This window comes from Pleurodeles waltl, chromosome 11 (assembly GCF_031143425.1).
Source record: "Pleurodeles waltl isolate 20211129_DDA chromosome 11, aPleWal1.hap1.20221129, whole genome shotgun sequence".
Classification (NCBI taxonomy): Eukaryota; Metazoa; Chordata; class Amphibia; order Caudata; family Salamandridae; genus Pleurodeles; species Pleurodeles waltl.
Window position 1 is genome coordinate 882,276,948 of NC_090450.1, and position 23,029 is coordinate 882,299,976.

At 46.2% G+C, this 23,029-nt stretch overlaps 1 protein-coding gene across 1 annotated transcript in view; it reads left to right on the plus strand.

Moving 5' to 3' along the window:
• SSH1 (slingshot protein phosphatase 1) overlaps positions 1-23,029 on the plus strand; it is a 339,738-nt gene that overhangs the window by 42,062 nt on the left and 274,647 nt on the right. The window contains exon 2 of the mRNA XM_069214779.1: positions 22,266-22,303. Within this exon, the coding sequence (XP_069070880.1) occupies positions 22,266-22,303 (38 nt within the window). The remainder of the gene's footprint in view (positions 1-22,265; positions 22,304-23,029) is intronic.

Consider the following 23,029-nt stretch of genomic DNA (forward strand, 5'->3'; position numbering starts at 1 on the left):
GAACAGGTGTCTAAGGGTACGGGCATGTTTGGTGTGACGGGAGCGGAGGGTGATACCTCTACCCTTTCGGCTCCCAGGAAAATGCGCAAGCGCGATGCGGGGCACCTGGAGGATAGCGATTTTTTTATCTAACTCCAAGAGTGCGCGCGCGCATAAGTGCTTACCCTCCCGGGAGGGTCGCTTGCCCGGGGTAATGGGTGACCTGCTTCATCACCTATGGAACCCTGATTTGGGGTCACCTAAAGGCATCATGGGAGGTTCAGACGAGGACTCCTCATCTTTGGATGATGACTCAGGTCGCCCTTGGTGTCCTGGTGCTACCCTGCCGGATCCTTTTGACCAGGGGGATTCTGACTCCGATATGTTTGAACCGGAGGGTATCTACCATCCGCGTTCCTCGGAGTGGCGTCCAGACCACAAGGTGGCTGAATATGTCGCCAGTAAAATTAGACAACCTCTGGACAAAGAGGTGCGTGCTCGTTTACGGGCGGAGTGCCCACGCCCATCTTTATCAGATTAGGTCGCTTTCACACCTGATAAAGACCCTAAAATGTGTACTTTTTTTGCTAAATACACCAAAGATCCCAAGAAGGGGATCGATCGATCCTGGAGGGCATGCCAGGATAAACTTCTCGATGTGTTGGGACCCCTCACACAGATAATTCAATTGGCGGAACGTGCCAAGCAAGCAAACACTCCCCTTCAGACAGACATTGTAGCAGGTTGGGCCCAGAGAGCTGTCTGTCTCCTGGGCAACGCGAACTGTGCCATTTCTGCGGAAAGGCGCAGGTCTTTGTTAATAAAAATAGACCCCAAACTAGGGGAGCTTTCTAACTCGGAGGCAGGGGCTGTTGCCCAAGGCAATTTATTTGGTGACCCTTTTGTAAAAGAGTTGGGTAAATTCGTGGCTACTTTTTCGGCTCTCGATAAAGCCCAATCATCCATCAAAAAGATTTTCCCCAATAAGGTTTTTGGCGGGGCCGGACGAGGCAGGGGTCGCTCTTCCGGCCGTCCCTACCAGCAAGGCCCCGGTTCTTTCCGAAACAACGGTTGGCGAGATGGCAGACAGGGAACTTTCTTCCCCAACAGATGGAGGGGGAAAGGCAGGACTTCCAGGAATGCACGAGGAGCATCTAATGCCCCAGGAGGTCCCTCTGGTAAGGCTTATCCCTTTTTCCCCTCAAAATTTCGGAGGGAGATTGCGTTTTTTCAGGACCAATTGGAGGCGCATCACCTCCGACGCATGGGTTCTACAAACAGTTTCAGGTTTTCAGATAGAATTCTGGGGTACCCCGCTTCAAGAAAACCTGCCACCGCCAATAGTGTTCTCGGCAGCAGACTCCGAACTCATAGACTTAGAAGTTCAGGCTCTTCTTCACAAAGGCGCCATTTCCTTCACATCCCTTCATCCCACAGGTTTCGTAAGCAACATCTTCTTGGTAGAAAAGAAGGACAAGGGGTTTCGACCTGTTATCAATCTTCGTGCATTCAACAAATGGGTTGTTTACAGGCATTTCAAAAGGGAGGGTATTCATATGCTCCGTGACCTCCTCTTACAAGGGGACTGGATGGTTCGTCTGGATCTCAAGGACGCATACCTCACCGTCCCTATTTTTCCTCCCCATCGCAGATTCCTGCAATTCATATGGAACGACCAGGTATTCGAATTCACCACTCTCCCCTTCGGTCTTTCGTCGGCACCATGGTGCTTCACAAAACTCCTCAAACCTGTGGTGGAAGCACTGAGGTTGCGAGGCATACGCCTCATTATTTACCTGGACGACATCCTTTTAATGGATCAATCCAGGTCTCAACTGTTATCCAATTTGAACACAACTATTGCTCTTTTCCAGGATCTGGGGTTCGTGATCAACCAACAGAAGTCGGAACTTACTCCGACCCAATCGTTAATCTTCCTCGGGTTTCTCATAGATTCCCGATCGGCATCCCTCAGTCTTCCGACGATGAAGATATCCAAGATAAAGAAGGAACTCAGAAAAGTCCTTCGGCGCGACAAGATTTCGCTGCGTCAGTTAGCCAGAGTGGTCGGCCTGCTTTCCTCCTCAATTCAGGACATCTTTCCAGGTCCCCTACATTACAGAGCCCTGCAGCGCCTGAAGGCTTTTCACCTTCGCCGAGGGGTGGCGTATTCCGAGCTGATCTCCCTGTCTCAGGAGGCAAGGACGGAATTATTTTGGTGGCTGGACCACATGGAAGCATGGAATGGCAGGGCCATTTTCGGAGCCGCCCCGGATCTGGTGATAGTCAGACGCCAGTCGCCAGGGATGGGGGGCTCGATGCAGGGACATCTCGTTTGGGGGACGCTGGACCCCGCAGGAGCTCACCATGCATATCAATTGTCTGGAATTCCTGGCGGGATCGTTTGCGATCAAGTCTCTAACGAGAGACAAAGTCTCATGTGTAGTACTACTACGGATGGACAATGTGTCGGCGGTACAATACATAAATCGTTTAGGGGGGACGCGATCAAGGGCCTTAGCGGAACTAGCAAAGGATTTTTGGCATTTTTGCCTTCAACACCAAATCTCGGTCACAGCAGAGTATCTTCTGGGAGCCCAGAATATCAGGGCGGACTGGAATTCCCGTTTTCTCAAGGATTCCAGCGATTGGCAACTACATCGCTCGATTTTTTTCAGGCGATCATGGCTCGTTGGGGTCCCTGCTCAGTGGATCTGTTTGCGTCCAGATGGAATGCTCATCTTCCCCTATATTTCAGCTGGCACCCGAATCCGGGAGCTGCGGCAGTAGATGCGTTTCTCCAGCACTGGGGGACGCTTCAAGGTTATGCTTTTCCCCGTTCCTTCTTATCGCGCGGGTCGCAGCACAGGTTCGCCGCCAAGAGGCGACAGTGATTCTAATAACCCCCTGGTGGAGGTCTCAGGCGTGGTTCCCGACACTGCTGGAACTCTCTTGCGAGTGTCCTCTTCGTCTCCCGGTCTTTCCCTCGATACTCCGGGACCCGTCGGGATTTTATCACCCCCTGGTCCTTCAAGGTCATCTTTCTCTCATAGCTTGGAAGATTTCAGGCATCGTTGGCAAGACGGCCGACTTTCGCAGGAAGCTAAAAACTTAATTGCACAGGCCTGGGCCCCTGGTACATGCAAGCGATATAGATCAGCATGGAATAGATGGTCTCGCTGGTGTGTGGGCAAACACTGCGATCCCATGGGGGCCAGTATTACTGACATCATCAGTTTCCTTGCAGAATTAGCGGAATCCGGTCTGGCTTATTGTACGATCAATTCTTTTCGTTCAGCCATCTCCGCGGGTCACCCCCCTCTGAACAACCATCCGATCGGCGAGCATCCCTGGATATGTAAACTTCTCAAGGGTATTAGACTCTCCAGACCTCCACAGCCCAGATATGCAGAACTCTGGGATGTAAACATAGTTCTTAATCTCTTAACCTCTTGGCAGGATAACCAGTATTTGTCGAGAAAGGAGTTGTCAGCCAAATTAGCCATGCTTTTGTGCCTCATTTCACGGGTGTCAGATATCAGAGCACTGGATGTATCAGCTCGAGTCTTTACTCCAGAAGGAGTCACGTTTACTATTTCAAGGAGAACTAAGAATAATACCAGTTCAGTATCCTACCCAGCTTTTCCTCATTCCCCAAAATTATGCGTCGTTAGATGTCTCAAGGTCTATGAGGACGTGACCGTGAATCTTAGACCTCCAGGTGAAAATCAATTGTTGATTTCCAAAAGGAAACCGTTTAAGGTGGTTTCTTCTCCTTCCATTGCCAGATGGGTCAGATGGGTCAGATGGATTCTGTCCGAAGCAGGTATCAATATTCAGGTGTTTGGCGCCCATTCTACTCGGGGAGCCATGGCTTCAAAAGCCATACAGGCGGGAGGTAGATTAGAAGACATCATGCATGCTGCTGATTGGTCTTCTGAATCTACTTTTAAAAAGTTTTACTTTAAACCAATTCATGAGGCAGCCTCTCTGGTGGTGGGTAAGCTTTGAACTTGCATAATCCTCGCCTCCGGTCCTGCTATAGAATGCGAAATTTCCTAGCTATCGTGAAGGAAAGTTTCAATTCTATTAAGGACACGGAGGCGAGGATTATCCCACCCACATACTACTCAATAGTTTGTTCCCACCCGAACACCTCTATCTTCGTATTGAGGTAGTATGCTTGCATTTCTCCCTTTATTTGTTATCATTGCTCATTTTCTATTTTACATTAGGCAGAGTTGATTACTATTATGCTTGCATTTATGATTCAAAAACAATAACAATTTGACATTCGTATGTTCTTTCGATTATTGACATTGGAATGAGACATTGTCCTATCGGTTTAGCCTCTAATTACACCATTTTTTTGTAGGTGCCGAAACTACAACCAATTGACTCTACCAGGATTCTTTCCGCAGTGAAGTCGAGGAAGTGTGACGCATTTGGGGATATTTATACCGACGTTAAGGAGGGAACCTCATTGGATACTGGTTACCATGGCGGCGGACTCATGGAACTTGTAGTTTTTTTTTGTTCATGTTTTGTTTAACTTTGAACTTGCTATTTAATAAAAAGTGAAGAAAGATCTGCATAATCCTCGCCTCCGTGTCCTTAATAGAATTGAAACTTTCCTTCACGATAGCTAGGAAATTTTGCATTTCTGGCAGAAAGTTTGTGGAGGGCGCCTAAGACAGTCCATTTCCTTGAAGGCTGATAGCATGGGAGTGTTTATATGTAGTGCTTGAAATGGAAAAAATAAAGTGCAGTTACTTTCTGCCAGAGTGCATGCTTGTTTCTGAGAAGTGCCGGTACTCTCCAATTAAAAGTATTACATTTTTCTTGAGATGTGCTGGTACTCTCCCTCTTAAAATATAAAAGTGCCGGTACTCAGTACTGGACCATTTAAAGCACTGTTTATGGGTGTCCCCGATGAAGCCCTCACACACAACAGGTCCAAAAAACAAAATCTATTGCCACTTAAAAGATATAGAGGTGTTATGTTGGTATCCCTATCGCAGAGCGGCTAACAGTGTCTTCCTGATCCAGCCCAGAGGATGCCTTATAAACTTGTTCACTTGCTATCTTTGAGGTGTTAATCACCTATGTAACAGGAATATTAAGCCAAACTTTAGAGAATAGTGGGTTGTTAAAAATTCCTTCCAAAGAGGGAACCGCCAGATAACTTACACAAAAGTGGCACTCACTGCTCTAGATTGCTATATAGGTGTACTGAGGCAGAATGTTCCACAACGTGATTCTACATAGCAGAGGGTACATTTCCTGTGTTCTAGAGTGAGGAACCCCCTTTGGGGCTGGTAGGGCAACATTGCAAAGGTCTCTAGTAGCCCTTTAAGTTCTGCCTAGCCAGCTCCCATTCCTTTTGCAAAATGTCCTTGGATTCCAGCCGCCACTCAAAAACCTCAGTTTTCATTAGCCCATGAAAGAGCTATCTGGGTTTAGCAGCCTAATGTTCAGTGGTGTGTCACTTGACCACTACCTGCCGAACCAAAAGTCAGGAACAATGTATTGGGACCCTGGAAATTCCCTTGATCTCTCCAAGCAAGTCATCAAGACCAGATTGACCACCTATATATGCTTTGCTTCAGGGACAGAATGGGAACTTAAAACAGCCCCGGCAAAAATGCTAAATTCAGCCCCCATGTGCAGACCTGCTAATGAGAGCAACTCTTTCAAATTGCCGCCGCGATCGCATAAACTGCAGCACAACTCCTGGAGGCCAAAACCTGCTTCCAAGGGCCCGAACAAACCTCCTGGGGGGTTGCCCGCTTGCCCGGCTGTCCAGTCCAGCCAAGCGTTGCTGCTTCTTCCGGAGATGCTTATTTTATAAAAAAAGGTCTTGCTAAACAATGGTTATAGATGTGTGAAAGTCGGAGAAAACAAGCCAAATCAAATATGCTGTTGTGTCTGAAAGGCAACCTTGTCTGGATGCGTCTTTTGATAGGATGCCTTGTGAGTTTGCAGGATTACAGTGCCCATGGTGCGCAGGCGGAAACATAAATGTAGTGATTTCATGCTTATTACTGCAAAGCACTCGTTCAATTTCAGAGGAAGCTTCACTTAAAACCAGCATGCCTAAATAATAGTAATTACTATTTTGATATAGTTCTTCACACCACACTTCTGCTATTTCTAAACACTATAAATACCTGGTTTTACAGATACATACATACTCCCCTGCTTCTTTCATGCCGTCCGAATCTCTTGGGGGGAATCCTAGGACACAGGGACATTCAGACCTAATGCCGTATGGACAGTGACATGGGGACATGGATGGGGCACACTAGGAACAGATTTATTCTGTTATTCGATACATGGATATGGATGCAGACATGGTGATTCTGGGGCGCAGGTGTACAATTCTACTGTCGCTAAAGACGTGAACATGGACACTGGGACACAAACTGTGGCTACAGAGAAAGAGTACAGAGTGGGAACACTTGTGTCACTTGACACCGGGCTACAGGCACATTGGGACACAGGACACCAATGGGCATCATTGAGGGGTCGGCAGATGTGGCAGTTGCGACCCCAGGATTCCCTATTGCGACCCCTTGCACTGCCCTACTACCCCTGGTTAAACAGGTAGCTAAAGCTTTTACGTTAAAAGGCTTCTTGAGAGCCTTTTAAACCTTTTTATCCTGCAGCAATAGCAACCTTTGGTTGGGATGAATACATTCTGCAGTGAGGCCCACAGTTCAGTGAAACGATGTGGCCACCATTCCTTTCTGTGGGCTCTGGCCTGAGCTGCCTTTGCAGCATGTTGTGAAGGCCCTATAAACTGTTTAGCAAGAACACAGCACGGCCTGATCGAAATAAACTTGCAATGTAATTGTTCACTTCTTATTGCTTTTTTAGTGGGGCCATCAACAAGACCTCTCGGTGTCTCTGACTCCCCCTATGCATTGTCAGTGAAGTAAGCAGGGACGCCCCCTCAGCAATGGCGGAGGAGCGTCGCCCCCTTGCCAAGAGCAAGGAGATGAAAAATAAAACGATAGCTTACTATGGCTATATTTTTCTGCTTCTGGCTCAGCCAGCAGTGCAGGGGTGCGGGCAGGGCTGGGTTATGGGAGGTGGGAGGAGGGAATAGGAGAGAGTACACCCAAGTGCGTATGTGTGTTGAGCCGGCTGTCTCAGGCTGGCCAAACACACATGCACACTTAGGTTTCTCCAACCCGGCTGTGTTGTACAGCCGGGTTGGATAAACTGCACAGACCCCAGGGCTGTATCTGAGCGGCAGTCCAAGCCGCTCAGACCAATCCTGGCGCTGCTTTCATGCTAGGTTTAGCATGAAAGCAGCACCAGGATTGCTGGGGAGCCTGTGCTGGTGTCCCAGTGATTGCTGGAACACCACAAGAAGAGGAGCGATGAGCGGGGCAGCAGTTGGCGGCGGGAAAGTTCCGTGTTTTTTTTTTTTTCTCCTCACTGTTTCTCCTTTGACACGGCCACATCCCTCCCTTTGATATTTGCAGCAGCCACCACTGGAAGTAAGTCAGAGAGGAGAGAACAAAGGGAGAGTCGGACAGAAGCAACAGGGAGACCAGAAGACAAATGGTATGAGAGGCAGATGGCATATGTTATGAAGATAGGTGAAAATACTGCAAAGAGAGGGTAAGACATTTTAGTGATGTGACGGGGAGATAGAAAAGTAAGATAGTTATGAAAGAAAGAGGGAGGGCAGATGTGAGAGAGAGGAGCAAAAGAGACAGCCTAGAACAAGATTGTAGAGTAGGGGGATATCTGAAAAACAGACATCTGAGAGGAGGAGGTAGTTGATAGACACAGAGAAGAAGGCAGTTCAAGCAGAGATGAAGAGTAGAAGACCGGCGTAAGAGAATTAATAAAGAGACTGCAGTGTGAGCTTAGAGATACTGGGATACGGGTGAGAGAGAGAGGCAATAAAGAGATAAGCTGGATAGAACGAAGAAGCTGAGCGGTGGGAGAATGGACATATGGACATCATTTAGGTATAACCAGGAGTTGCAGATGTTCCACTCCCCTCACCTTCCTCCCCTTTGCTTGCTGCTTTTGAACTCTGGCACTTCTTTTGTGATCCCTGGCTTTAGTGGTAGCAAAATCAATAACACTTTTCTTGGCATAGGGCAAGGGTGAAAAAATGTTGTGTGAGGGAGGACATCTGTGGCGTATGGCAAAGGACAACTATGTCAGAATACGGGTTCTTGAATTATTTGGCATCATTTCTTTCAAAAATTTGGGTGGGGCAGGACCCTCTTTATTCTCTGGCCCTGAAACTAATCCTTGAATAGGTCTGGCGCACTTGCTACAATTCAGGGCAAGTATTTTCCCCCACTATGTTCAAAGTTTACCAGACACCACGGCATTAAGAGAAGGTCAAGTGCTGGTTATTTTCTGCAACTTCCACTGAAACCAAGACACTGTGCTTTAGGTTTTGCAAGATAAATACATTTGATAATGGAATGGGTAGTCGTCTGCTTAAATGAAAAAACTAACTTAAAAGTTGTTGCCTTATTTCATTATTATGTACACTTAAAACATATGTGTTTGAATAAAACCTTCTTCTCTGTGGTTAACATGAGTGATAGTGCCAGACAAATGATCATGAATCAAAATTTATTAATAATCAGGAATAATTTAACCCATTAACATAGTTCATATTCTGTATATGTCTATATCAAATAATACATGTGGACACTGCTATTTAAAAAACAAAGAAATTGTTTCCTCTCCCTATGGTTTATCAATTCATTTCTCATTGTGACATGCACTCGGTGTTCTATTAAATTGTTAAATGTTTTGGTTAATTAATTTAGGTTTCCAGTGCTGTTTGGTGCTTTGTAGCACTAAACCCCCATCAAGCACCTAAATGCTCAAGTAACACAAAGAGAAAGGAGGACGTTCCCCTGGCACGTCGGCACCATAAGTGATACCTAAAATAGATATTTGTCTGTGTTGTGGTGATATATTATGCATACTGCTGTTATGAAACTTCAAAAATCTAATTTATTATGATTTCATCAGGGGTATGGTCATGTAGCAACTTTCCCTGGGATGATTCGGGGTAACGGTCATATGATGTCACTTCCATACAGGGAAATGGGGGCACTGGCATGCGGATACACAGGCACAGGTGAACTGGCACAGAAGCACAAATGCACATAGCAACAGTAAGGTACAGGGACACTGGGCACAGACTCTGGAACAGTGGTACTCAAAGTGCGGCCCTCGTGACCATTACATGCGCCCACCCTGGTGAACAGCAGCACGGGTTGCTGTTTACTTGCTGCGCATTAATATTCAGAACAAAATGTTAAATACACGGGCAAGCATTTATTTGTAGGTTAACTGAAGTTATGAAGTCACTAAGGAAGTATCCTGCACCACTTAACTTTAGGAACACCCTCATTTTCTAAGTTGCTAATATGTGTGGACAATATTGTAATCAAGCACAGGAGAAGGTTTTGTACAGCACACATTCTGAACTCATATATTTCAAGGTCCTCTTATTTGCCCTAATGAATTAAAAGGAGACAAAGTGGAAAAAAATGCCTAGGATCACACAGTTTGGTCAAGGGGAAAGTCGGGATTTTACATTGTGAAATTCTGCAACTAGGTGTATATGCTTTGCTTCCCCTATGACCACCTTATACACTTCCATACCCACCGAACCCCATACTGCCAGCCCGCTGGCATCAGTGTGGCCCTCGGTCACAATGCTGTTCTTACTTTGTGGCTCCTGGGCAAATGTTTGTGAGTAGCTATGCTTTGGAACATTGGAGCAGTGGGTAATAGTATGTAGGGAATTCTGGGAAACATAGATTTCAGGAGTTGTGGCTTGGTGCACAGGGACACTGGTACACAGGAGTACAGGGACACGGGACAGATGTCATGGGCACTGACTGGGTCAAGGACACAACCACATACATAGTTTCAGGAAAACATAAAACTCCTCTGACAGCTCTCCACTGCCGAGACCATGCATGTCAGGGGTTGTGCTTTACATACCACCTTGCAATCACAACTTTTGAATTGTATAGTGGTGATTTTTCATTAATACATTGAAGAATTGGAATGTGAAGGGGGAGGAATTTTAATAATGAGTTTTTCATAACCTTAACTCTTATTTTATATTTCAATGTTGGGATTTGGATGCTGGCATGTGTAAAGCTACCCTGCTAATGGGTATTCCTCATGCAGTAAAGTTAGATTGATCTGCAGATAGTGCAATCACTTTGGCAGGGAGGTGGGTCGGAGGGGGCTCGTACAGACAGCAGCTGCTCTGGTATGGAAAGATCATATTGGAAAGGCACGTGTAGCTGCATGTGATGTCCCAGGAATGTTCCCCAGACCGTGCCATGTGCGGGTTTGGATGCCATGTTGTTTACTGACACTGTGAACCCTCTGCACCTGTAAATGAACGGAGCAGACTTCCGCTGCTCAGTAGTCATCTGACCTGTTCAGGAGTGCGTATGGGAAGAAGGCTGTTCGGTATTTACTCCAATTGAGTCTTTGCGTGCGTTTCTTCTACTCGTGGGAAAATGAAGTTGATGGTTTCTTTAAGATAAATAGTGTGGACTTTGATCTTCTCCTGTAGATGCACCGTGTAAGTAAATATATATCTTTTTAAATACAATGACATTGTTATTTTAAAAATCAACCAGCATATCAGTTGCTAATGTGCGCCTGTGGCTACATGTGTTTCTGTGGAGTGAGAGCCGTACTCCCGAACCAAAAACACTCCCTGAGTGTGGTTGAGATCACAGTGGGCTCTCGAGCGGCTTGGCCTTGTCACACTCGCACTCTCGACGCAGCAGTACTCAGTTTCCTGAATATTCACGCAACAATGCTGTCACCCTCAGAGCTAAGAGCCGGTCAGCCCTTCTTTGAGATGTCACTAAACATGGGCAGTCCGAGCTGTACCACGTGGTGCAAAGAGCTACAGATTGGCGTTTTCACACTTGAATCCCAGTGGCAGATGCATTGCATTGCGCCAACAAACCAGCCTGGCTAAGGGTTAATGGTGACAGTATGAGGCCTACCCAGAAGTGCTGAGCAGCAGTGGCGCTAATCCACCAAGGAGCCCACGCAGCTGTGCACAGCTGCAGCGTTGTTCCTAATACTGCCAGATGCCCAAAAAACAATCTGCCCTCCACTGCATGGCACAGGCAATGACAGCTTAGCTGCTGCTTTCACTGCTCTATGGGTCCTGGGTGTGGTTTAACAGACTATAGGGAGTGGGGCGATGCGGTTGTATTTTAGACACCAACTGAACACGCTTTCTGACTCCAGTAAAACATTAAAATGTGTCTCATGGGCAGACATTGGTAGGTAGGGTCCATGGTGGCTGCCTTCTACAAACTGACATGTAGTTGGAGGCGTGTTTGAAGGGAAGTTTGATGCCACTCTAATCAATAATCTGTTGCATTCTTTTTAGAAGAGTAGGTGAGTCTTTTTTAGACAACAATTTAGGTGTCTGGAGACTTTCTGGTGTATATTTATCTAACTATTTCATGCATGTGTGGTGAAAGGTCTAGTGTACATTAGTGGAAAGCCCTAGTGTTGTCACGATTTGCCTTTCGCTTACCGTCCAGGCCAGATGGGAATGGCGTGCGGCCTTGGTTCTTGCAAGTCCTGCTCTGGCTGAGGTAGATGCGACCCCTTCCGGTAGCCACGGTGCTGCTGACAGTAGTATGCCACCACAGTCCGTGCCCTTCAGAAGGAGCCCCAGAGGAAAAACCACATAGGGAAAAAAACCTCTAGACAGGAACTCCCTGGAACAGAAGGAGGACACAAGAAAATCAGAACGTCGATGGCAGGAATATCACAGGAAGGACAGAGGAAAAACAGGAGCAAAAACTGGAGTCCAATAGAAGACCAGCCGGAGCGTGACCACCACAGGAGAAGTGTTGCAACGCAAAGAGAAGAAAAATCAATCCCCTTATATACCCCTTCACAGGAAGTGACAAACAGGAAGAAGTAAAAAGGCCACCTTGGATTGGAAAAGGGGCTATAGAACCAGATAGGAAAAGGCACCATTGTAATAAGGTTAAACAGATGCCTGCAGAGAAAAAGAAAAGAGAATAGTATGATGGGAGAGAGAAATATGGCTCCACCAGAGAGAGGAAGGAAAAAGAGAAGGCCCTAGAATGGGGCACCAGGTAAGTGGATGGACCGAGGGGGGTGGTGCGGGCACCCCATGACAACACCCGCATCGTGCATTAAGCGCGGTGAGGACTGACGTCCAATCCTGGGCCTCCGTCTTTGCCGCGGCAAATAGAGCAGAGCGCGGCCCGAGCGGGAGGTGCAGCGGAAGCCCGCGGCATGCAAGTGTATATTCCAGTGTATATTCCAGTTAAGATTTAGGAAAATTGGTGCGTATATTTGTGGTGTTGTCAACTTTTGGCCAATTGTATTGAGTATTTGAGAAGCAATCTGCATATTTTGGGGGCAGCCTCATATATATTTCATGGGACGTCTAATGCATATTTGAGGACATTCTGGTGGAAATTAAGGGTTCAGCTTAGTGCATTTTGAGAAAAGGTTACTGCATATTTTGGTCACTGTTATTTATATTTCGGGTTCACGTTGGTGCATTTTGAGGGAGGCTTGTGTATTTAGGACCATTCTGATGCCTATACGAGGGGTTGTCTAATGCAAAATTGTTTTCTGCACTGCGACGTGGCGGAGCCATGATAAAGCACGGACATGAGAGCTAGGCCGGGGGGGAGGATGCTGGGCTGCATGGCTCGGGCAGAGTGAGCAGGGTGAGCGGGGCGAGTGGCAGGTGCAGCTTCACGTGAAGGGAATGTTTTACACTATCCACACCGCTCTCGGCAGCTCCCCGTTGTGCTCCAGAAACCTGTTCAGCAATCCACGGCCTGCACCACCCGCAGTCTGAGCTGTCGCCTTCCCCTCTGCCCGAGCTCGTCCCTGCAGGCGTAGGAGGCCCGAGCCTGACCGCCGGGCTCACACCCAACTACATCTGATTTTCCCTGCCCACCCTGATTTGACTTTGATTTGCCTTGTCTCTACCTTACCCTTCACCTCGCCATCCACCAGTACACCGCCATCGCTGCATATCAGGGGGAGCATTAGAGTTGTCAGGACCAGGACTCCACGCGGAGGAACTGGGGAGAGGGCTTGCAAGCGATTGGAAAATGAGAGGTGGGTTCACACATTGTGAAGTCAGCGTAGGTGGTTGGTGGAGGCTGCCAAGCCAGGTCCTGGTGTAGCCTGCTGACCTGCACATCTCATATAGCTGCCTCAGCCTACCTCTCCTTATCATCTTATCACCAAACATTCACCAAATTATTTCTCACTCACCACCTGCCACGCTCACCTCTGCCACTTCAACCCAGCAACAAGACATGGATGCTTGCGCCTCCTCCTCCCATCGCAATAAGGTGCCAAGACACCGTGGCAGATTGGTAGATCACAGGAGGGGTGAAGTGGCGCTTAACGGGCAGAATCGTCTGGGCCCTGAGACACCCGCATTGAGATGCATGCACTACAACTACCATGGGACAGGAGGAGGGATAGGGACCTAATCCTCCACAGCTTAAGTCCTTCACCTCTGCACCTGCTTCAGTACCAGCCCAACCTCAGCTTGTTTTTTCTCCTCTAAAACATCCCAAACCATCAAAACTATCAAATGATAAAAAGGAAGAGCAAATTTAAACAAGTTAAACAAAGTCTAAGGTGAAGGAGCCAAAGTAAAAGCAAGTAGGTCAAAGCTAAGCAAAGTAAATTAAAGCACAGCGAAACATTAGATGAAAGGAGTGGAAAAAGTGAAGCAAAGCGTAGTAAAGGGAAGCAAAGTGATTGTGAGATGCATTACTGCAGGACTCTTTACTGCAGGGGGGACAGCCAGTTCAATCCTCATGAGGTCAGGAAAGACAAGGGCACCACCCACTACCAGCTTTGGAAGAGCACAGAGAAAAAAGGTGGAATTCGCAAAAGTAAGGAGACAAGCACAATCTCTGGATCTAATAGTTATGTTTGACTCAGAGTCACCACTCACATCAAGCAGGAGCACAGACCAATCAGGGGCCAATGCTAAGAGAAGCCTCACTTACTCCTTCCAACCAAACATTTACTTAAAGTTTTTATTTCTGAAAGACGCAGGCTCCACTATTTTCTTTCGACCAGCAGTGAAATCCATAGCTTACAGCCACCATTTCAGCTCTTGAGAATCACAAGAGACAAGCAGTCATGCGGAGGAGGCTCCCATTCCCATGAACACCACATTCTACAGTGCCCAGGAGGCACTAACAGGAGAGGGCAGCAGCCCAGCTCCAGTTCAATCTACTTCCCAGTCCACGAGATCAAGTCAAGAGGACAGACTTGCTGCAGGTCGCCAGGCGGCAGCACTGGCACCAACAAACCTGGGCCATCGAGGCAGAATATCAGACATGTGATCAGGGAAAACCCCCTCGCTTCACCTCTGAATGACAGCACCGCCACGGGCCCTGGCGACCAACATTGTCCAAGAAATCAGTTCAACTGCTTCGAAACTCTTTCAAGTCCTACCACCAAATATTTGCTTCTTAAACTCGCCACCACTGGGGCACTGAGAACCTTCAGAGCCTAAAGTGGGCCCCACAATTGTGAACATCAGGTGGATGAGCGGGGGCCCCTCTCATATCTGGGCACACAGGAGTAGGGAGAAATGTTGGCCTCCTACTCGCTGGACTCGCCACAGGAATCCTCCTCCCTTGCCATAGCCGAAGATCAAAGTGAAAGGGCAAAATCGGTCACTATGAATATGGTGAACTTAGACAAAATGACCTTGTTGCAGACAGACAATGTGTGGATGCCCCTGCTAAACACCATGCAATTGTCAGTTGAGGCCCTCCAATATTAGTCTGATAAGATAGAAATACAGTTGACCTTACTAAACACTTTGGTCATCCATGTCGCTGGCATTGATAAGAAGCTGGAGGACTTCAACTCATTGATTTAAACAGGCACAGTCGGAGGCAAAATTGATCTGTAGCTAGGACCCGATTGTGGACAAATTGTCCACTTTTCCTACCATGCTTAATAACATCCTAAAGCAATTCAAGGAAACATCTACCATCAGAGAGGGCACCTATGGCTCAAGAGAGGTAGACCATAACATGCTACACTCTGAGTCATCTGACTCTATAAACTCTCAGACTCCACACACTGTCAGCCCACTTGGGAGTTCTGCCCGTTCTCGCACTGTAGACCAACAAGGAGCTCCTGTCAAAGCAATACAACCATCTGAGGTCATCCCAGCTCAAAATGCAAAACAAAGATGGACGCAAAGGAGGAAGGGCTGGAATAAAAGAACAACTTTAAAACAACCAGCTGTGTATCCCTTTTTTGTCCTCCACATATTGGAGGCCACACCTTCCTGCCCAGCTCCCAGTCTCTGGACAACCTAGGAGCAACCAGCCAATCGTCTCCAGAATAATATCTCCCCCCATCAAGACCTCAAGAGGTCAGACATGCGGTAAGAATCGGAAACATCATTATTTGGGGTCATAAGGACTCTCGTACTCTGACAAGACTGCTGGATTTGGGGTGGCAGCACTTCTGTGATGTAGACAGCTGAGTCACTCCCACACCAGTTGGCAGCCCTTGGCCCAACCCTCCCGGCTCAGTAGCAGCACATCACCAAAACCCATCTAGTAAAGGTGATTTGTTGCAGTCTTGCATGGAACTCTGAAAAGCCCTCATGGAAAATCATGGTGAAACAAGCCTTACCCTTTTCTCTCCTATTACACAGGCAAAGGCAAGAAAAGGGATGCAGGACCGTTTTCAATAAATTTATTGAAGAGACTGCAATCTATAATAAAATGCATGAGCTGCAATGATTTAGGATAATGAGGAATAACACAATCAGGAATTTGAAAATTGGAGATTTAAATATAAGCAGCCCCAACATATTGTCATGGCATAAGCATACAGTTCCTACCTAAAAGCCTAATCTCTAGCCTCTAACAGAGAGCATGGCGATGTAAGCCAAATTTGCCTATACAGTGTCCAGGAGAAGCACACCTCACTCCGTTACCTTGGTACAAGGTCAGGCCTCCAGCCCCCAGATCAGGATCAGTGGAGGGACAAAGGCTGAGGTCTTCCAAAAACCAGCATGCAGCATGAATGGAAATTCTGGCTGGAAACCCCTCTAAAAATATACAAAATATTATTCTGTGTGCCTTGCATTTGCCTGTAATTCTGAGGAAAGAACTTGATGCAAAGTATGTCATCCATAGCACTGATAATTACACTTTTACAGAATACCAACTGATAATGAAATTAAAACAAAGTCACTAAAAGAAGCAATAATAAAATGAATACAGAAATACAGAGCATAATAACTGGATTAAAGGGCACAGGCCTCAAGCCTAAACTAAGCTATCACTGTACCCAAGCGACTAACTAAAATGGACCCACGACAAATTAATATACAAACAGAGGTCTTCAAAGCTATTCCTCAGGGAACATTGCTAGTCTTACAGGGTTCACGACAACACCCTCGCCGTCCTTCAGAAAGGATCCAGCCTGGGAGGGGAATCCAATAAGAAACCCGGCAGTGGCCAGAGAATTGGGCTGGCCTGTGAGAGAGCCAACAGAAGCACAGTCCAAGTTAGTCCCCCTACCCCAAATGTAGATATCTCTGACTACGGCCCAGGCCCACAAACATCGTCAGGGAGTATAATGGACTCTTGAATTAGGGACTTCAGCACAGAAGGCCTGTCCCGTCAAGAGCCAGGCGACGCTGAGCCCTCTCTAACTAATCGTCATACCTTGCAGGTAGGTCAAAATAATCCAAATAAAGGGGATCTAAACCCTTCAAAAGGGTCTGAACCAACCAGTCAGCACCCCAGGGGTTGGGGCCATATAACACACTCCCCTCCTAACTCGCAACTGAATTCAAGTATCCTTCTTTTCAAACCCGAGTAAAAGTCAAGAGGCAACTGTGAAGCAACTGTGACATTTTGAACAGAGGCAATAGCTTACTTCTGCTGTCAACCATTCTAGCCTTAGTAGACATAAGGTCAACTGACTTGCTCGCGATAAAGTTCATCATACCAGAAGCCATATTGGCACAAGAGGTCACACAGGCCACTTGGAGAGCACCATGATTTTCCCAAAAAGTACTAGCTGAACATCAAACATTTAATGAGTGGGGCATAATCATTACTCTACATCTCAACACAGGTCATCCCTCTCCCCTGCCCCCCAATGAGGTTATTGCAGCTAATTGCACAGCACAAACTACCAGCTCAGTACTTTGGGGTTTTACAGGGTCAGTCACCCAAAAGGGGGCAGGCACCCAGTGGCAGGGACAGCCGACCTCAGTCTCCACCTTGGCATTCAAACATGTACTTTGACCTCAGGTGGATAACTAGAACTATTAATGGTGTCACTGTCAATGACAAATCCTGCACCAGAGTGCACCACATTCACAGAGCAAATCTACCTTCAGCTTGGGCTAGTGGAAAGTCAGCGGTCTAGCAAGGAAAGGTATGGATCCAGAGTTCCTGTCCTACATTAAATCTTTTGACATAATTCTGTTTCAGGACACCTGGTTGGGCGAACTAGTAGAACTACATTGATTCATGTGCTTTTCCACAACAGCAGTCAAGCTGCCTCAATATCGTCACCTATCAGGCGGGCAGGCAACCTGTGTATCATCAACTTGCAAAACTACAGCAAAGGAAGTCCACCCAACTTCACGGTCCATAATCACAGGCAAGAACAGCTTCATCTTCGATAGAAAGAAGGAGGCGATAATAATCTTTAATGCTTACATACACCTGAAACACAAAGAAGAAAACTCAGAACACTTTGTGGACCAGCTTCGGATGCATAGAAGTAAGCTGGACACCTCCAATCTCATTCTTTCAGGGGACCTAAACCTACACCTCTTGGGCTCCTCTGTGGACAACTAAGTCAGACCCCACACTGAAACATCCCAAAACAAAGCAGAAACCCCCACAGCAGGGTGAGCAAAACTGCCAGATGCCTACTGGACGGTTGGGAGCACATCAACTTTAGGGTACTCCATGGTAGGTTCCATGAGGATTCCCCGCCAGTGGCTTCTTTTTATTCCACATCCACCTGCTCCACATTACATTATACTTTAGTCTCCCTCCCATTGTTTCATTGTGTCTCCTCATTCTGGCTAGGGGATAAAGGGAACAGTGATCACCTGCCACAAGAGAAGCCTCTCCTAGCATCTGCGCCTGCACTGAAGCACTTGGCAGAAGTCCCATATTCCAGCTTTACAATCAACTTCAAGAGAATTAAAACTTCGCTAGCAATGACGAAGGCGGTGCTTCAGTCGGCAGAGGATTTATTACAAGCGGAAGAAACAACAGCATGTAGTCTTATCAAAAGATGGGAAGGTTCGCCGTCAACTTAGCAAATTCCTTCCCCACGTCAGCCAAAACATGAACTCACCCAGCTCCTTGGGAAACTGGAGGGATACGGATACCTACTGCCCAGCAGAAAAACTGAAACAATTCAAAAGGGCTATAAACAGCACGCTGAGATCACTGAGACACAAACCTAGTGATTCTTACCTCCAATCATTACTTCGCCAACAAAGAAGCACGTTCAAAAAATTCATATGGACTGTAAATAGAACTCAGGAAGATAAGCCCTGGACACAACTATTCTCTGATATCAAATCAAAAAACAACACTTGCTCTGGGACACAGTAAACAAGGTAATGCACCCTTCTCACTGGGGTATAGCATTGCACATCTCCGAAGAGGCCTTGGCAGTCTACTTGAAGGCCCACTTCAATCGGCAACTCATGAGGCAGCCCACAAGTATGGGGATAAAAGGTATCTCGCTAACTGACCGAGCAAGCAGCAGCACCCCTGCACCAACTAGCAAACACCAGACCAACCCGTGGCATCCTACACAACGATAATTAAGCATCAAATTGTGAAAAACAGGAAGGAAGGGGCCTCAGGACCAAATGGCATCCCGCTGGCCCACTTCAAGCAAAATGCAGAATACTGGGCAGTGACCCTGAACTCTTTCTTTCATGAAATTAGGTTATTGGGGAAACTCCCATCCTCCTGGAATGGCTCAGTCATCTCCCCAATGTACAACGGTGGAGTCAAATCCTCACGAAAAAAACTATCGCCTGGTTGCCCTGATCGATAAAGAGGCAAAATACTTGGCAGGCACTTTGCTAGAAGAAGTACATGCCTGGGTATCGGCGAACGCAATCATTCCACTCAACCAAACTGGGTTCTTTAAATCAACAGGCACAACTACCAACATCCTACCCCTGGCAATGCTCACAGACATGGCGAGGTATTCTAAGCAGCCCCTCAATCTCTGCTTCATTGATTTCAGGGCAACATTAGATACCCTAGACCAGGCTAGGCTTTGAAGGAGATCTGGCCCATGGGAACATCTCGTGACCACTGCTGGACATGCTAATTCTACTGTATTCAGACACCTGGGTGCAGGTAAAATAGAATCGGGGCATGCTCCTCTCTAGGCGAATCTCAACCACCAAAGGACTAAAACTCTACATGGCAGATTGACACAGATACACAACTCTTGTAATTCGCATGCCCTCAGGCTGGGTGGGGGGTATGGCACTATGTAGGCTCCTGTATGCTGGTGATATGGCCCTGGTCAGTCACACCCAGGTGGGTCTGCAACACCTCCTCAATGCAATGCAGACTAATGCGGTGGAGAACTTCTTGGAAATAAATTCGGAGAAGACAAAAACAATGACCATCAACGGCGGCAGGAAAAGACCCCGAGTCTGGTATCGGGGAACACACAAATCCAGACAGCCGCAAATTATAAGTACCTAGGTATAATAATTGATAAGGGGGGAGCCAGCTCGCCACACAGAGAGAAGTGATCAAAAGAAGAGACCCAACATTGCAACCTATCCTTTAGGTAGCTCAAGCCAAAATATTACCACGAAAGTGAAGCATTGAGAGACATAGATTCTAAACTTTTGTGCAGTACTCTGGTTAAGGCTTACAGAATTATATTCAACATCCCAAACTACTTGTCGGCAGCAAAGATCCAGCTGGTGTTCGTCTTAACAAAGCGGTCTCTGGCCAGGCAAAGAGCACTCATTGTTACCTGGCATAATATCAGGAATGCCGCTCCCAACACCCTCAACCACCTACTCTAGCTGGAGCTGCAGCACAGGAATACATCGCCCTCCAGAAGTTTCCTGCAGGAATCCCTTGCCAACACCGGGTGGTCCCAGTCCGGGGAAAGCCCAACCAGTCATGCAGCCTTTAAAAAACTGGTTTGGAGAACAATTAAAAGTCTCTTACTGGTGGAAGAGAGCCACATTTGCAGGCTAAAGCCACGCCTGGATGATGATCAATGGCTCTTGCACACTTCCCCCTCAAAATACTTCAGCCTAGACTACTCTAGACATATAAAGGAAAAGTTTCTGAACCATCACCTGGGCATTCTCCCGTCTGCTCTACTCCTCCCACCTTGGCAAAGGGAGCAGATGCCAACCTGCTGATGCTTGTGTGGCAAAGGTAGGGAGGTCCTCCCACACTTACTCTGCATTTGAGTTGACCTGAAGGGAGAAAGACCTCGCCTGCTTAAAACACAGTTTAAGTTATGAAGGATCCATATGCGGAGACTGGCAGTACTGACCTCGAACAAGCCATAAAATCTGATACTTAATTGTAGGCTGGTAAAATTTCTCAAGTTGGTAGAAAATAAAATGCCAAAAGCCAGCCAACTCAGACCTTCTAAATCTGCAGTTGTTATGGATACGGGAGGCCCCCATTCTGCAATATTGGAACTGTGCCTATACGCCGTGCACTTTAAAACATGAGTCCTCGATGGACACACAGTTAGGAAATCTCCTCTTTTTACAGCTTTATCGCACTTTTCACTTTCCTAAGCCTATCATATAAGAGAGTAGGGCATATTGGCGCTTCTGGTGAACAAGAGCACACCGTAACTTTTTCCTCACCTACAGGCCCATTTACCGTCTGGTCACACAATTTTTAACAGTTGTGATACAGTTGCTCAAATATGCATTTCTTTATTTAACCGTAGTTTTATATTATGTTTTATTTCTCTTTTTATGCTTCGGTTATATTGCACTGGTTTTAATTAACTATGTAAGTAAGATAAATGTACTTCACTTTACTTACTATCATTACTATAATTATCTAGGGTGGGCAAAAACACATTGCATAAATATCTCCCCTTTGCAAAATGCAACTTTAATTATGCTGATTGTCCTGCCTTTCACCTTGCTGTCTCTGCAGAACTCAATTTAATAAGTTATTAAAATGGAGCAGCCACATAATCTCTTATTTACAGGCAACTAGGTGCATCACAAGTCGTCCCCATTAAGGAAATTAGAGATGGGCTTTTGATACAGGGACTGCATGATCCAATGTATTTTAATATTTTGTTGGACATTTTACTTTACAACTCAACAACTGTTTTATAATGAGTAGACTACATACATACATGGATTACCCTAACATACCCAAAGAGCCTATCTCAGTTCAAGCATTCCCCTCCTTCTGTTCATGCCATTTTATAAAGCTAGGTTATTCCAGCCGCCTTCTCCTCCTCAGACCGATCCTGACATAGTCCATCAATTTTCCCCATATTTTCATGTGTTTGTGATGATTTCTTTGTGAAATATGTAAGATGATTTGGTGTGATTGATGCTGCACGTCCATTCATTCAGACCGGTTGGGTCAACATTTTGCCAGTTTTTGCAAATAGCCCTCACTGCAAACTCTTTATGTGTCAGTGCTAATTTGTATCAGTGCTAATTGGTATCTGTTATTGTCATGGTTGGAACGTATATTTAATAGTCAGTTTTTGGGCATGTTCTAAATTTATGTGGGGACCTCTAGGCAGAGTGATGGGAGAGGGAAGGGGTGGGATGAATAGAGGAGGGAAAGCGGACGCCCTATCTGTATGTTCACCCCCTCCCCCTGTCAGGAATTTTAAAAAGCGGGAATGATGCCTTCCTCATGTAATTTTTCCAGATAAACAAAATCTGGACTGGTTCTTCCACCCCCAAAAAAGTGAATGTGGAAAAACTTACAAACGCAGAATCAGGTAGAGCGAAGTTACATTCAGCAATTTTGTTCTGCCTGACTCTGAATCGTGGCTTATCTACTCAAGCCACAAAGCAAATATTAAAACTTAGTGCCCTTGTTCCATATTCACAAACGGAGCAAAAAAGCATGCACCTGTACTTTCATAAGATGCTCAGATGTTTTAAATTGCCATTTTCACATTTTATAACAAATCTATTTTTTTTCCAGGAGGTTGGAAGTGATGAAGAGCGTAGGTCAAACCTAAGGTAAATTCATTCTTCATTTCTAAACAAATAACTCTACTGCTTCCTAATGTTTTGACCACAATAATTTCTTCTGTGCATTTTAACAGACATTCTTGTTATTGTAAAGTGATTGCTCCTTAATAGTAATTGCATATTTTTTTCTGCCAAGATGTCACCAGTGTAACCTTAGTGTGCTTCAACAAAAGACAAAGTGTAGGGCAAGCCAGAAGGCTTTGTTAAAGCATGTGTAGTGACCCATGATCAGATGTGGATCACAGTGTTACTGTGAGATTGTTCCAGTGGCTGGTGTCAATACTTGGACAGCAGGTATTACCGGTGGATGGTAGTGGTCTCATTAGGCTAAAAAGAAGATATAAGACATGAAGCTTGGATGATAATGTCACCAAGTGTTCCTAAGAAAAGCATAGATTTGGGAAAGAAAAAGAAGCTTTATGAGAATATAACTGAGGGAATGATGACTTCTAGCTGTTTAAAATTAGCTAGGTGTGATGCCTTTTCTCAAAATGTTACTTATCTTCTATCAGTGGCAACTGCGTTGCAACATTTTTAGCTAGGGCCTGAAAAGACTCGTGGTTTTCACCTGATGACCGTAGGCTCTCTAGGCCCATCCGTTCAATTGAAGCGTCTAAATAGGCTTGGGCTGGGGAGCTAGATTTCTTTGATATTTCCTCCCATATAAAATAGTTTATTGTCTTCCCACCTGCATTTCTTAGTTTGTGACAGAAA